Below are 14,767 nucleotides of genomic sequence, written 5' to 3'. Positions count from 1 at the left end.
CTGGCCTCATCTTATCCACCAATCACAGAGCAGCTCAGTCATAGTTACAAGCGCCCTCAGCCAATCACAGGTACCTCCCGCTTAGCTCTTTTGTGAATGAAGATGTCGCGCTGCGGGACACCAAGAGGGGGGCCGTTGCTAAGGGACGGGGATTGATCTGCCAATAAGAGAGGAGTCAGCAGACGCTAAGCCACTTAGCGTGGGCGGGAAAGACGATAGGCTAAGGAGCCATGACAACGGTTAACCAATAGTAAATGAATAACAGAGGTTGTGGGCGGATTAACTTGATTGAGGCGACAACCAGCCAATGAATCTTGCGAGCTGTCTCACCCAATTAACACAGTGAAAATGGCGAAATGGGCGGTTCGAGGATAAATGAAAATGACAAGAGCCAATCGGAGGACGAGTAGTAGGCGGCGTGGGTGTGGTTTCAGTGTGACAGGAGCCTTGTTCTTGTCTTCGCACACGGTGTTCAGCTGCTCTTCCGGGTGCTGTTCCATTTAGCCCAACAATTCCCGTGTTTCCCGTGAGACATGGCCCCGGAGTCCCTGGCGGAGGTGCCTGGCTGTAATTGCTTCTGGTACTTGGGTGTGGTAGCGGCCACCTGGTGGGGTCTGAGGGCTGCATGGTGCTTGCTGAACGGTGCCCGGGTCTGGGTGCTGGGGAGTGGAGCGCAGGTGGGCCCCAGGATCGGGAAATGGGCAGGTGAGTTTGTCTCAGGTATAAAAGGGAGGGGGAGGCTTTAGGGGAACTAGCTGGACTGAGGCACTGCTCATAAAGCCCACAGTCAGTCTATATGGGGGCGGGGTGAGTTGGCTGCGTAGCTCGACTTCTGGCCATGTGACTGTGGAGGCGCAGCAAAGGGAGGAAAGTGAAGCAGTTGTGTGGAAATAATGCTGCCACTGAGAGGGAGAAAAGGTTTAAACAAGGGGAGGTGGGACAAACGAAGTTCTCAGGACAAGGAAAGGGGCAGGGCAAGGGAAGGTGGGCCCAAGAAGTGGGGGGGGGGGCGGTGCAAGGGAAGAGGAAACTAGTAAATGGGGAGGTGCAAGGGAAGGTGGAACCAGGAAGGGGGCGGTGCAAGGGAAGGTGGAACCTGGGAAGAGGGAGGTGCAAGGGAAGGTGGAACCAGAAAGGGGGAGGTGCAAGGGAAGGTGGAACCAGGAAAGGGGAGGTGCAAGAAAAGGTGGAACCAGGGAAGGGATGTTGGAACCAGGAAGGGGGCGGAGCAAGAAAAGGTGGAATCGGGGAAGGGAAGTTGGAACCAGGAAGGGGGCGGTGCAAGGGAAGGTGGAACCAGGGAAGGGGGAGGTGCAAGGTAAGGTGGAACCAGGGAAGGGGGAGGTGCAAGGGAAGGTGGAACCAGAAAGGGGGAGATGCAAGGGAAGGTGGAACCAGAAAAGGGGGCATTGTATGGGTTGGTGAACCAGGAAAGGAGGAAGTCCGAGGTAAAGTGGAACCAGAAAAGCGGGATGTTGAAACAGGAAAGGGGGAGGTGCAAGGGGAGGTAGAAACAGGAAAGGGGAAGGTGGATTAAGGAAAGGGGGCAGTGCTATGGTAGGTGGAACCAGGAAAGGATGGTGGGAGATGCAAGGAAGGTAGAAACAGGAAAGAAAGGGGAGGTACAACCATTAAAGGGGGAGGTGGAACCAGGAAAGGGGGCGGTGCAAGGGGTGGTGGAACTAGGAAAGGAAGGGGGAGGTGCAAGAGAAGGTGGAACCAGGAACAGGAGGGGGAGGTGCAAATGAAGGTGGAACCAGGAAAGGAAGGGGGTGCAAGTGAAGGTGGAATCAGGAAAGGAAGGGGGGGAGGTGCAAGGGAAGGTGGAACCAGGGATGGGAGAGACAGGGAAGAAGAAGATGCAAAAGAATGTGAAAATCAGAAAGGGGTTGGTGGAGCCAGGGAAAGCGTAGGCAGGGAAGAGAAAGATGCAAGAGAATGTGGAAACAGGAAAAGGGCTGTTGCCAAGGAATGGTGGAAAATGGGTGCAACATAAGGAACAAGGGTGCTTAAAGTGAAGGTTGAAAGGGGAATGCAGGAGAAGTTGAAGACATGGAAAGTCTTTTGCAAGGGAAGGTAGGCATGAAAGGGAGGATGTTCTACGGAACATGGAATGAGGTAGGTGCATGTGAAATGAAGACAGGGAAGGATGGTGGTTCAATGCAAGTAACAGTGTGAGCAGAAGGGGGGGTGGAAACAGGAAAGAAGGAGGTGCAAGCAAAGTAAAAGTAGGAAATGAATGGTGCATATGAATGTGGAGACATGAAAAGGGGTGCAAGGGAAGGTGTAGACATGGAGGAAGGTGCAGGGCAAGGTAAAGATACACGCAGTAGAGGGGAGATGCAAGGGTTATAATAGAAAAAGTTAAGATGCAAGGAATGATGGAACCAGGCAAGGAGGAGGTGCAGTAGAATGTGGAGACCAGAAAGGAGGTAAATCAAGGGAAGGGGTAGACAAGGAAAAGGAAGGTAGAAACAGGAACGTAGGAGGTTCAATAGATGGTGGAAGAGGGGTTCAAGTGGAGGTTGAAACATTGCAAGGTGGAGACACAGAAGGAGGGAGGTGGAGGCAGAGAAGTGGAAGTGCAAGAGTAGGTGAAGACAACAATGGACTGGTGCAAGGGAAGGTAAAAAACAGGAAAAGATTAGTGAGAGTAAATGTAGAGACATGGAAAGAGAGGTGCAAAGGAAGGTAGTGGCACAGAAAAGGAATGCAAGGCAAAGTGGAAACAGGAAAGGGGGATGTGCGAGATAAGGTGTAGACAAAGGGGTGGTGCAAGGGAAGGTGGGAACTGGGAAATGGTTACTGCAAGGTTAGGTGGAGACCGGAAAGGGGGAGGTTCAAAAAAAGGTTGAGACACAGAATGGGCACAATATAAGGCAAGTTGGGGGCACTGTAAGGGAAAGTGGAGACGTGAAGATATGCAAAATGAGAGAAACATGGTGGTACAAGGGAAAGGGAAAAAAAGGAGAAGGAATGTGGAGGTGCAAAGAATGGTGACAAAAGTGAGGTTGGGGCCACTGGTGGGTTAGGTACAAAGAGGGAAATGGAAGTGCACAGGAGTTGGGGGATCTTGGAGACTTGAGTTTAGCAGGGTTCGGTTATATTATGGGGTATGCCATAAACAGTGTTTCTCAATCTTTTTCTTCCAACTCAGCCTTTATGCTTATCTGAGTGAGCACCCAGGCCTCACCCATTCCAAAATTCTTTTTTGAAATCCCAGTGATATCTACAAATGACTGTAAATGTTGCCATCATATATATTTTACATGTTTTTTTTTTTTTTTCATAAAAAGTTGTAATAAACTGAGTGGGGTGTTCAGACGCTTTATATGGGCAATTTGAAAAAGTCCCCGCAGCTTCTGCCATGTATGAGGAGCAAGGCCTCACCAGAATTGTAAGCAAGTCTCATAGATGAAGTTGGTCTTTCAGTATGAGAGTATTGAAGTTGAGGAGGCATGAACGGGATTGGTTGGCCGAAATATTTTTGATTGTTCTCGGCAGTATCTAGGGAAGAAATATGTGGGATGTTCAACAGGGGGTGTAGGGTTTGATGTTTGAGTTTTCATTGTGGATAGGATCAATACAAGTTATGACTATGACCATATGTAATAGTCCCTAACCAGGCTGAGGCTGATGAAAAGGTAGTTCTTCCTATACGGGGAGCAGGCTGTGGGGCCATGGGTGGTGAGTTGTAATCTTAAAATTAGACCAACTAGTCATATTATTATGCTTGTGTGGGGTTTCATGGCTGTAGGTAGGGAAGCCCTAGTTAGACATGTATAAATACTTAGACAAGACTTGTTGCAATGACCTCATGAACATGGATGGTAGATCCTTCCATGCATATACTTTTATATATGCCTTTGTTGCAAAGCTACTTCCATAAGCATAAACGCACACTATGATCTGCAGTAATGGGCCCTGGGATGCGCAAAATATTTCCCTACTATACCCCTGCCCCCTCCCTTTCAAAAGGTTTTGCACAATTTAGCAGGAACAGCCCCCTAAGTTTGCTCATAGTCTGTACAAAGAGATCCCATAAAACTATGACAGCATATGTATTCCTCTGTACTAAGCACAATTCAGCAGGAACAGACACTGAGTTTGCTTATAACCTGTACAGAGAGATCCCATAAAACTATGGCAGCATAGGTGTTCCCCTGTACAAAGCACAATTCAGCAGGAACAGCCCCCTAAGTTTGCTCATAGTCTGTACAGAGACATCCCATAAAACTATGGCAGCATAGGTATTACCCTGTACTAAGCACAATTCAGCAGAACAGCCTCCTAAGTTTGCTCATAGCCTGTAGAGAGAGATCACATAAAACTATGGCAGCATAGGTATTTCCCTGTTCTATGCACAATTCAGCAAGAACAGACACCTAAGTTTGCTAATAGTCTGTACAGAGAGATACCATAAAACTATGGCGGCATAGGTATTACTCTCTACTTAGCACAATTCAGCAGGAAGAGCCCCCTAAGTCTGTAAATGAATAATCATCTTGTAGGTAATCTAACAAACATTTCCTTGTGGATTTAGCATGCAGCTTTTCTTTGTTACACATATCTTCTGCAGGAATAGGGTCTCTAGTGTTAATAGAGACAGATCCTCTTGGTTTTTTCTTAAGAGATACATGTCTATGTACACGTTGTCCTTCTGATATGGGAGATGCTTTCTTTATGTAAACAAGTTCAGCCACTGACCGATATATGTGATGTGTGAGCTCCAACATCATGGGGCATAATTATATAGCGTAGTGTATAAGTACCCCCTCTTGTAAAATATAAGGATATTATAAGTTACCGAGGAGTTTCATGACCATATAAAAACACGAAGGTCATGGAACTCCAAGGTAACTTCTAATATCCTCATATTTTGCAACAGGGGTACTTTATTTATTTTAATACACAAAGTTTCAGTGAGTCGTGACAAAAATGACATCAGAACTCATTGTTTATAACTGATGACATCAGAACTCACCGTTTATAAGGCCATAATTTACAAGATATTCATGGCTTTTGTGTATTATAGACAAATACAAGAAGTCCTCTGCACTCAACCCATTATCAATACATTTAGAACATTGAGACATTTTGTGCCTTAGGCCACTAAAAATGTCTTACCCTTTAAACAAAACAGGGATTGATTGACATATTTGGCTGGCTTAAATATATTGCAATTTATGGTCAAAGTCATCCTACACTCAACTCGCATCTGATTCATTAAGAATTCAATTGCTTCATTATACATTTTACACAGGGACTTAGTTTTACCTGCAAGTTGCTGGTGCAAAAAAAAAAAAATGAATCATGGAAAAAATCACATTAGATTTTTGATTAATCAGCCCCTGTGTGTACCTATAGGTTTTATGGCCATCCTAGGTCCAAGTCCTATCCAGTTCTGCTCCCTGTCTAAATAATGTGTCCGTATTCTGTGAATGAAAGCAGTACATTTATCAAGGGCTGAATTTCGAATGTGAAAAACTTCGAAATTCGAATTCAAAACCGAAATGAAATCAAAAGTTTTTTTTGTTTTTTTTTGGCTGAATAGGTCAGTTTTCAATCGAATATTAATTGTAGGAATCGAAGTAATAGTGCATTCGAATCGTACGATTAAAAGTTTTTCCCCCCTTTGATTTTTTTATTGGGTTCTAGGAGGTCCCCCATAGGCTAAAACAGCAATTTGGCAGGTTTTAGATGGCAAATGGTCGAAGTCGAATTTTTAAAGAGACCATACATGATAATTTCGAAATTGGAATTTTCAAATTTTTTTCAAAATCGAATTTGGACTATTCCCTAGTCGAAGTACACAAAAATTAGCCTGAAATTCGAATTTCCACTTCGACCTTTGGTAAATCTGCCTTAACTTCAGGACCTCTTCTCCCCAACCGCAGCAAGGAAACCCTAGAAAGACTTGGCACCCCAAGTGGGGTTGGCGTACACCATGTCTGGCCGATTGGCTCTCTAGCAGCTGACCAAACAACGTTATTCAAGTCATGCATTGTATAACTATAAAAAAAGCCAATTTTTACTAGGTACCCCAACCTTTCCCTTTGTTCTGTATTCCGAATATAGTAATGTTGACTGAAAGGGGCACCTCACCAAGTCATGCCAAGCCGAATCTGATTATTCTGCCCTAATTTTACAGAGCTCTTTAGCACCATCTACTGGCAATCTTTTCCACTGCAAGGATTGTTACCGGTGAATGAAAGGGATTATCGTAGCAAGGACAAACTCGTGCTGATTTTTGTTTTGTTGATACATTCATGGGGGTGGGTCTGGATTAAAGGTTAAAACACAGGCAGTAGCTGTTTGCGCTCTGTTATTTCAAGTTTAGGATTTTACAGCGTGCTCGGCAATATTTATTGATCATTTTTGCCGAAATCTATTGAAATTGTAGCCATATAAGCAAATAGACCATCTTGTAGATATTTAAGTGAAGCTTAATTGCTGACTTATAGTTGGTTGCTTTTTTTTTGGCTCATTGTTAAGGCAATTCAGTAGCCATGGATAATCGCCTAAATGTTGTGGATTAAGCCATACATATAAGGGTTCTGATGTATTTTTCTGTATTTTTCATAAAGGAAAATAGATTGTAAGCTCTACTAGGGGGCTGGAAGGAATGAGAGTAATTCAAACATTCTCTGTAATGTATTGGGGCTACGGATCAAATGGGAATAATCTTTGGATATTTAAGAGCAGTAAAAGAATATATTGATTTAGGAATGGGCAGGTTCTTTGTCACCTTTTAAAAAGGAATCCCACTGACCTGTTGGAAACCCAAGAGATCTGGGCAGGCCTGTGCCACTTGGTGGGGTCACATTTATTCTGAAGATGCTTTTAGGTTAATACCATGGCACCTAAAGGGATGCTGGGAGTTGTAATTCAACAGCAGATGGAGACAACTTGTTAGACAACCTTGATAGAAAGTTTTTATTGATAACGTCTTGGCTTTATATTCTCTCTCTTTTACAGTGACATTCTCTTGATACCATCATGCCTTACTGTACACGATATCCCACAGTTTCTACCCCTTTCCCAACACATCTTGCCTTACTATAGGCACTAACCCACTATTACAACCACATCCATCATTTCCAGGAAAGAGACTCAACTGTGGTATATGTGATATAGCTTCTATACCTTCCTTTTGTTTTGTATGGCCTTACAGTGTGTGGGTTCCAGGCATGATGCCCCCCCCCTTAGAGAATAGCTGTGTGCCACGGGGGAAGCCAAGGGGGCCCTGATGCAGAAATTCATATTTTCATTTCCATTGCAAATACTGTACAATAGGTATAATAGGCATGGGATCTGTTATCCAGAAACCCTTTATCCAGAAAGCTCCTAATTTTTCGAGATTTATTATACCCTGAAGATGGAAAAAGTCAGAATCCGAAAAAATACTCCATCTCAGACCTGCCGAGGTTGTATACACAGTAAGTCAATGGGAGATTTGAAAGTTTCTGTGGTCTGCGCTGGAATAAGCCCGAAAAACCGGGCAAATATTTGAAACATTCTGACATTTTCGTGGGGAAAAGCCCAATAAAATCAAGAGATTTGGGGAAAAATCGTATGATTCGGATTTTTGCTTGTTTTTATTGTTTTACCCTGATCCAATGAAATCGTGCTTTTTTTAATAACAAATAAGGTTAAATAAAATTCAGAAAAATTCGGATTTTGATAAATAACCCCCTAAAGATTTACACAATTTTCTAGTAAAATTAAGGTAAGAAGATCCAAATTACAGAAAGATCCTTTATCCGGAAAACCCCAGGTCCTGAGCATTCTGGATAACCAGTACCATACCTGTATTTCTCTTTTCTTTGGGGGGGCGGGCACCTATTACAGCAATCGCAAACAGTTTTGTTTGTTTGTTATTAATGCGCCCCAAATAGAATTTTCGATTTTTTTTTTGTGAATCAGAGAGGGCTCTGCCTGTATGAATTGAAGTGTGAGTCCATTCATGCATCAGGAACACTGGGCTGAATGTAATCTCTTCACTGAGCAATAGGACTGATGACTTGATGCGGCTGAGCCCTAGAAAAGCCGTGTCATGTGACAGTGGCATTGGTTTGTACACGTGCATCAGGCAAAGGGGTGGTGGGGAGGGGTAGAGCGTGCAGAAGAGGCTGTAGAATACAGTATTCTGATGCTCGTTTTTCCACCCGCAGGCTCGTGGCTTGTCTCTCTCTCTCCTCTCTTCCCAAGAAGAGAACACACGAAATGTGCTTGGTACTTTTCCATTAAGAACTTTTGCACTAACAGAAGCCATTGCTCAAATACACCTATCGCTCTGCTCACGTGCCCCATCAGCAGTCTGATATAAGCCGAGAAGTTTGTTGGGTCTCTTACTTTTATTTAACGTGTTCATTAATAATTTAGGGGAGTGTATTGTAAGTAATGTATCAGTGTTTGCAGAAGACACTAAACTATCCAGTCCAATTAATTCCATCCAGGATGTGGCATCCTTGCAACAGGATCTTGACAAACTGGCAATCTGGGCAGCTAAGTGGCAAATGAGATTCAATGTTGATAAATGTAAAGTCATGCACCTGGGATAGAGTCCTGCAGTGGGTCGGGTACCCCCGGGTTACCCGCAATAACCTGTGGTACCCTGCGGGTTGCTGGTAGAAGTTCTGTGTGCGGGTATAGACGCAGGTCGACAGTTCTGCGAGTTTGTGGGTCTGGCCGGGGGTCTTCTCAATAGCGATATTTACTCCTTCTTTTTGATTATGTCTACTTCCGATGATGTCTTTTCCGGTTTACAATGACAGCACTTCCTGATTCTTGATGGTTAGCGGGTTCGGGTTGTACATATGGTACTTGTGTGTCCAAGCAGGTAAGAATGCGAGTCCGGGATGTGGATTGCAGGTTGCAGGTACGGGTTGGGTACCAGTTCCAAAAAATGGACCCACGCAGGACTCTAACCTGGGATGTAAAAATATCCAAGCCACTTATACCCTAGGGAAATCCATAATGGAAAAGGACCTTGGAGTCCTTTGTAGATGAAAAACTTGGCTATAACAAGCAATGCCAGTCAGCGGCTGTATTAAAAGGGGCATTGATTCACTGGAAGAGGGGGTCATTCTTTCACTGTTGAGAGCACTGGTAAGGCCACATCTAAAATATGCCATACAGTTTTTGTCCCCAGCGCTCAAACAGGACATTATTGTACTAGAGAGGGTACAGAGAAGGGCAACTAAGCTGGTAAAAGATATGGAAAATCTTAGCTATGAGGAAAGACTGGCCAAGTTGGGGATGTTCATGCTTGAGAATAGGCGTGATATGATAACTATGTATAAATATAAAAGGGCATCATATAATAATCTCTCTAATGATTTATTTACCAGTAGGTCTTTCCAGCTGATGCAAGGTCACCCATTCTTATTAGAAGAAAGGAGATCCTGGCTAAATATTCGGAAGGGGTTTGTTACAGTGAGAGCTGTGAAGAAGTGGAATCCTCTCCCTGAATCAGTCGTACAGGCTGATACATTAGATAGCTTTAAGAAGGGGTTGGATGGCTTTTTAGCAAGTGAGGGAATACAGGGTTATGGAAGATAGCTCAAGTTGATCCAGGGACTGGTCCGATTGCATTTTGGAGTCAGGAAGGAATATTTTCTGCCTCTGAGGCAAATTGGAGAGACTTTAAAGGTTTTTTTTTTTTTTTGCCTTGCTCTGAATCAACTCGCAGTTAGGCAGGTTAAAACAGAGTTAAAAGGTTTGATGGACGTGTGTCTTTTTTCAGCCTAACTTACTATTTTACTATGTTATTATGTGACTTTGACACCAGAGGACCAGGGATGCCCAGTACAGGCTAGAGTTGCATCAAGGAAAAAAACCGTAATGCCTTTGTGGGACCGTTAAAAAATCTGCATCAATTCTGTGAAAACCTAATATCCAGGGATGTAAAATTAGAGTTCGGCTGTACTTGTCGTACAACTCCATTCCTTGGGGGGGGGGGGACAGGTAGATCCACTCTTTGGCTTGGTTCCCAAATGAGTGCAGGGCAGGAGGGTAAATTACTGTCTAGGGAGGCTACTAGTAAAAGTTTTACATCGGAGAGCTTACTATCTTAATTATATACATATATATATATATATATATATATATATATATATATATATATATATATATATATATATATATATATATATATATATATATATATATATATATATATATATATAGATAGATGAACAAAAACCAGCACCAAGGGTCTTCCAGTGATGAAAATATTGTATTGTTACATAGTATGGTTTTGCATACTATGTAACAATACAATATTTTCATCACTGGAAGACCCTTGGTGCTGGTTTTTGTTCATCTATCTACACATATAACGCCGTGCACAGGGGCAGCTACAAGGTAGCTAATTGGGAAAGCTGGTGCTGTCCACAGACCTGTATATATATATATATATATATATATATATATATATATATATATATATATATATATATATATATATATATATATATATATATATATATATATGTGTGCGTCCCACATTTTGGGAGGCTAGGCCTCCGTACTCATACATGGGCAGGTAAGCTAATGACTTGCTAACGGGTTGGTAATTATTGGTCCATGTAGGCGACTTGGCAGCTTACAACTTAATAGTGATGTGTGGATTGTGTAGGTTGGGGTAACAAAGTGGGGTTGCTGGTGCGTATTTGGGCAGGTGTCGGGTCCAGTTTCTGTATTGCCAGACCTGCCACCTCAAACTCTGCCCCCTCTGTAATGTCACTGGTGGGTTTGGGTTGAAGTAAGGGCTCGCAGGCTTGGTTGGGTTGGGTTCTCTAGGTTCTGTGGCAGGTGCAGTTGAGAGTTTTTCTCGCACATCACTACAACTTGGACAGAAGTACACGTAGCATTTGGAGCAGTTCTACTGACAGATACATTAGATGGTTTCAAGGAAGGGCTGGATGAGAAAATTCAACTCTTGTACAGAATTCTTTACGAAACTGGTCTGATTAACCAAACTGAATATTTTTTTTTTGCCCCTCTGAAGTAAATTGGAGAGGCTTTAGATGAGAATTTTTTTGCTTTCCTCTGGATCACTTAGCTGTTAGGCATTTTGAACTTGATGGATGTGTGTCTTTTTATCAGTCTCTCCTACTGACTTTGTGTATTTGCTATGGTTCCAAGCAATGCCATATTACCAAAAGGAAAAGTAATAAATAAAATGATATATGAGGCACTGGCACCCTGAACCCCGAAACATAAATACCTGTAGAACCGCCGGCAATAATTATTGGCTTCTCATGGATATCCAATACCTGCCATTCCTTGTGGAAGTGTGCGGCTACCCACTTCTTGTGATGGTGATCCTTTTTACGAGTCTGGCCAGGTATTTTGGGGAACTTATATGAAAAGCATTTTGACCAAATTATTATTGGGTCCTAGGCATGCTGTACCAGTCATTATGTAAGGAACAACTAACCACTGTTTTTAAACTGCTAGCCCTTCTGCCCCCTCTTCTGCCACATCAACCCTACTGATTAAAGTGAGCTGTTTTGCTGTTCATGCAGAGTTTGTGGATGCCGTTTTTAGGCATGGTAAGCTTCATCGTGCAACTAATGCTGAGCATAGACGCAAAGATCTGATGGAGGATTCATACGAATTATCACACCGTGTGTGGAGAGTCCCGACTTTTTTCGTTCGGCGGAGATCGGTCGTTTGGTCGATTGGACAGGTTAAAAGATTTCTGTCGGCTGTCGATAATATCTCTGCATGTATTGCCGATCGTACGATTTTCAGTGGGAGACTGTCACCAGCTTTGTCGGACATAATTATTGTACGATTGCTGTCAGGGGCAGAACATCGGCTGATCTGTTATTTTTTACTTTATTTGATCAGAATGGTTAGTGGCAGGTAGGGAGATAGGGAAGTCCGATCGTATGATGATTCGTATGATCGGATCTTTGCTAGGGATGTAGCGAACTGCCGTTTTGGTGTTCGCGAACGCTGTTCGCGAACACCGGCAAAAAATGCGAACGGTTCGCGAACAGTTCGCGAACTTCGAACACCCGCAAAATCGTTCGATTCGAACGTTCGAAGGATTTTTCGTTCGATTCGAACGTTTGAAGGATTTTCATCGTTCGATCGAAGGATTTTCATTCGAATCGAACGTTCGAGGGATTTTAATCGTTCGAACGAATGGAAATCGGTCGAACGAATGGAAATCGTTCGATTTTAGCGGTCGAATGGTCGCGAACTCAAATTGCGAACGTTCCCAAACGTTCGCGAACATTAGGCGGACGCGAACGGTCGATGTTCGCGCGAACAAGTTCGCAGGCGAACAGTTCGCTACATCCCTAATCTTTGCGTCTCTGACCAGCTTAAGAGCATGCACACTGGAAGCTGGCCCATGATTCTGGATCAGTGTACTTGTTCCTGCTCAGCAACCACCACCATGGAACCCTGGTCCAGACATGATGCAGCCAAACCTACCAGCTGCCAAACCCCTCGGTGCAGCTCTTCATTTGGGTTGCAGGTACTAGAGACCAGTTGACTTCTGGGTAGTGGTTCTGATGTTCTTGGAGATGGGGAGGGGGGTTTAGTTCCCCTTAAGGTACCACCGTAGGCACCATTGCAGTATGTGACCCCAAGCAGTTTCCTTTCATTGATCTACGTTTTTTTCTGTATCCGAAAATCAATCCGTGGCAAGTTTCTACATTGCCAATGTTCTTTTGATCCTTTTTGGTGTGATTTACGCTGTAACCTCTTGGGTATTCGGTGCCAAACAGGCATTTTTACCTTCCCAGTCCACCCACACACACAAGATTCTAAGTGCACGGTCTGTTGCGAAGGCATCCCCTGTTGATTGGTACTGATTAGAGAGCAGGCAGGCGCTGGTATTGCACTGCATCCATACAGCCAGTTAAGGACAGGCGTGTAGATTTTTGCCTGGGTTGTTTTAGTTTAAGGAAGTTCTAAACGCAACTACCATGCACCCTACCATTGCCATCCTTCTGTCACAACGTTGCCCATTTCTGAATGATACAGTTATCTGTAAATGTAATTGCAACAATGTGACAAATCAGCCTGATGTGCTCCTTCCTCTACCCTCTGCCACTTTGTTTTTCGAAGAAACCAACATTGACCAATAACTTTTAAAACCAGAGAACATTTCGGAAAGTTGCTCAGCATTACCATTTCTGTTGTTAGGCGTTGTTTAATTTTTTGGGTTTGGCTACCCTTTAAATGGAATCCCATGTCTCTGCACAATCTGTCCTTCAAGCTCACGAACAAGCCATTTCTTTATGAATGATCCAGTCTCCGTGATTTCAGAAACCTTTTCCCATAAAGAAAAAAAAAAAAACCTGTTCTCTGCAGAACAGAGGGAGCTGGAGAGCCGGCGGCAGGAAAATCCTGCCTTGACAACAAAAGCAGACTCCATACTCGCTGCTGATTGGAGGGAGTCAGCCTATGAGCACTGGCTGCTTTTTTCTGCAGTTTGAACAGGTGCGAGAGAACTCCCTGATTTATCAATGAAACACTTATCAGGCAAAATGGCAATGAAACTTTTGTGTCCCCCCCCCCCTTCCCCATTACTGTTGAGAAAAGCCTAATAAGCAAATGCACAGGGGGACAAGGACACCAGATGGAGTGTTCTTTTGCTATGATTTCAGCACTGGCTACCAATAAGAACACTCAGAACAATGTAGAGACATCTGTAGCTGTCCCTGGCATGCCATTAATTATAGGAGAGATATCTAGTATGCGTTCCTCCAGCTGTTCGGAAGCCCAACTCCCAGAATTCTATGCTTTGCTTCCAGCTGTTAGGAACCACAGCTCCCAGAATGCCATGCATTGCTTCAGACTGTTCCCCTAACGATAAGCATTGCTCTATCTTATCGGGAATTATAACTCCCAGAATGCTAAGTTTTGCTACATCTGTTTGGAATTACAATTCCCATAATGCCAAGCTTTGCTCCAGCTTGTTGATAACCACTATCCATAATCCTATTCTGCTTTCTAGCATTTGTGATTCCTAACATCCTTGTATTTTCGGTTTACATATTGTACAACTGTGGGACAGCAAGAATCTTCCTTACATTCAGTACAAATAGTTATTTCACAGAAAGAAATTCAAGAGATATATATATATATATATATATATATATATATATATATATATATATATATATATATATATATATATATATGCTATATTCCTCTTTAGATGCAGTCAGTGTGTATGTAAAGAAAATTCTTTAATTTAGGGTTACGGAACTGGGTCATACAATGTATGACATCTTAACTTGGGCACAGAACACAAGAAGGTAAAACAAAAACAGTTTGTCCTGCCCTTGGCTTGGCAGAGACTATTTGGATAGAAAGGCCATAAAAAAGCTGAGTACATCACAGAGTGTGTTACTATACAGAAACCTTTTTCAGGGTGTCATGTATAGGTGCTTTGGTGTATGTGCCCTTGCCCTCAACGAGATGTAAGCTTAAAGGAGATCTATATTCTCTCCCAATTGCCTGCTGTTATTTTAACTTTTTGGGGGGACGTGTTTGCTTTCAACTGCCCTCTCCCAAATCATATCAAAAGCCCTACCTACGGGATGATCAAAAGTAGAGCGGCACAGTGGGGTTGACGTCCACCATGGTTGGCTGCATCAGTTCATATTTCTGTATGTGATAAGCAAGTAAGAACATGTTCAGTGGAAGCCGATCTCATACCAATTTTTACTGCACATACAATGCACGATGATGGAGAGCTCAACCCAATTCCATAAATAACACTTGTTGAAAG

The 14,767-nt window shown here is 43.2% G+C and overlaps 1 protein-coding gene across 1 annotated transcript in view; it reads left to right on the top strand.

Moving 5' to 3' along the window:
* The first annotated feature begins 444 nt into the window (after window positions 1-444).
* hsd17b12.S (hydroxysteroid (17-beta) dehydrogenase 12 S homeolog) overlaps window positions 445-14,767 on the top strand; it is a 64,056-nt gene continuing 49,733 nt past the window's right edge. Inside the window, 1 exon segment of the mRNA NM_001086586.2 lies at window positions 445-705. Within this exon segment, the coding sequence (NP_001080055.1) occupies window positions 534-705 (172 nt within the window). The 5' untranslated portion in view covers window positions 445-533.

Source organism: Xenopus laevis, chromosome 4S (assembly GCF_017654675.1).
Source record: "Xenopus laevis strain J_2021 chromosome 4S, Xenopus_laevis_v10.1, whole genome shotgun sequence".
Lineage (NCBI taxonomy): Eukaryota > Metazoa > Chordata > Amphibia > Anura > Pipidae > Xenopus > Xenopus laevis.
Note: the sequence above shows the minus strand (reverse complement) of the source record. Positions and strands in the feature narration are given on the sequence as shown.